The sequence below is a fragment of the Delphinapterus leucas genome, chromosome X, assembly GCF_059928025.1.
Source record: "Delphinapterus leucas isolate spDelLeu-1000000601 "Yukka" chromosome X, BTC_Dleu_Yukka2, whole genome shotgun sequence".
NCBI lineage: Eukaryota > Metazoa > Chordata > Mammalia > Artiodactyla > Monodontidae > Delphinapterus > Delphinapterus leucas.
The window spans coordinates 64,306,741-64,308,601 of NC_143150.1; the positions used below are offsets into that span (position 1 = coordinate 64,306,741).

Sequence of the window (1,861 nt, forward strand, 5' to 3'; positions counted from 1 at the left end):
TGTCATAGAAAATTTGAAAGTCATAAGTAGTCAGTCAGACTTAAAAATCATTTTAAGTGGTCCACAACATTTGAAAGTTGTTATAGCTAATTGATAACATTTGAAAATCATTTAAAGAGGTCATTTCACAGATGATATTGTATTTACTGTGATGGTTTAAGCTATAATTGATGAAAAATTGTTGGTAACTGCATAAAAGTAAAAATAGAGCTTAAATTTTATGGAATTTGGAAAATTGCTTTTAAGAGGTGTTTAATTAAAGCAAAGTTTCTACTGTGTTTTTTTAAAAGCCATACCATTTGGCACATGAAAGTGTAGTGGGTGGTATGGCTGAAACAATGTAGGTGGTAGTACAGATGTTACATAATACGTAGGGGACCCTCCCCAAGCAGCAAGGTATGGAGCAGGCAGATAAAAGCAAGTTACCTTGCCTGTATTAGGTAGGATATTCTGTTCTCCAAGTACTTTTAAAGCCATAAGGGTGATCATATTGAGGGTCTGTCTTCTTTTATGACCCATGGGGAGAACAGTGCTTTCATTCACAACTCCATGCAAGGTCATGAGGTAGTCATACTTTCTCTTTTCTTCACCTATGAAATGGTTGTAGAGGTATGATTCAATCTTCTTTCGCTGTTCTTCTATATCAGGAAAATCAATGAAGAATCTAGAACACATATAACGTTCTAAGGTCTTGATTTCTGCTTCACAAACTGGCTTAAAGTTATGAACCAGCAAGTTACTGTATTTCAGAAGACCACCACCTCTAATTTCTTCAGGTTTTCTGGTAGATATAAGCTTGTGCTGCAAGTGTGTCATTGCTTCTTGGAAGTCTCCATACATGCTTTCAGCTACCACAACAGGACATAATTCTTTGGTTAGCGTACCACTTTTGTCACTGTAGAAATCTAACATGGGATCCAAGATAATTTGAAAGGAATCTACACTAAATTCAAATTGTCGTCTGAGTGAATTCACAAATTTTAGCTCTACATTCTTCCCAGTGTTATTAGAAAGAGAGATAAGACTCCAACGATCATGCTTATTGCAAACTTTGACCATTTTCTGCACGTAAGCCTCTTTCATAGTCTTTAGGGTGATCTTTTCCTTTTTAACACCTTTTGGTAAAAAGTCGAGTAGGCAACCTAGAACTACATCCTTAACAAGCTGAAATTCCTGATCACTTGGTAGTTCAATACCTAAAATAACATCCAGATCCTTATAGCTTATGCCATTGTAGCTTGCAAGTATGTAACTTGCTGTGGAACCATTCAATCGGGTATCTTTAACAATAATTCCTTGCTCTATCAGTTGATCTTTCACAACATGAATGATATCTTTTGGTTTCACCTCCAATGTGGGGAAATTCCCCCTTCCATGAATTGGAATTACTTCATCTAACACTTGATGCAGTGTTATAACTTGATCCCAAGTGAGATTGCTGAATCTGATTTCAGACATTATGAAGTCAGTAGGTCAACTAGAAAGTAAGCAAAATATTGAGAAGAAATTTAGCATCTTGATATCAGTGTTATAGCTAAAGCATATGAAAAGTAAAAAATAGATTTACCTTCAACATAAATCAAACTAATATTAGGCAGTAAATTATCAATGTATCTAATTGTGTTCAAATCTATAAGTGAAATAAAAGCACTATGATTATATCAAATTTGTTAGATTGATTGGTGCATGTAAACAGACATTCTCAGGGATTTGTTAGAGTTGGAATTATTTTTGATGTGAAACGGTGGCCTTCCTCAATCTTTCCTCATGTAAATACTATAACAAGTATATTTGTTTGGTGGTATAAATTTTGTTCATGAGATAATCAGAGCACATAATTGAGGTTAACTGTCATGAATTT

General features: G+C 34.5%; 1 protein-coding gene across 1 annotated transcript; it reads right to left on the minus strand.

Moving 5' to 3' along the window:
- Positions 1 to 210: 210 nt before the first annotated feature.
- TENT5D (terminal nucleotidyltransferase 5D) lies at positions 211 to 1,458 on the minus strand. Its single transcript, XM_022580735.2, has one exon. It carries the CDS (start codon positions 1,456 to 1,458, stop codon positions 271 to 273), a length of 1,188 nt encoding a protein of 395 aa, XP_022436443.1. The 3' UTR covers positions 211 to 270.
- Positions 1,459 to 1,861: the final 403 nt, after the last annotated feature.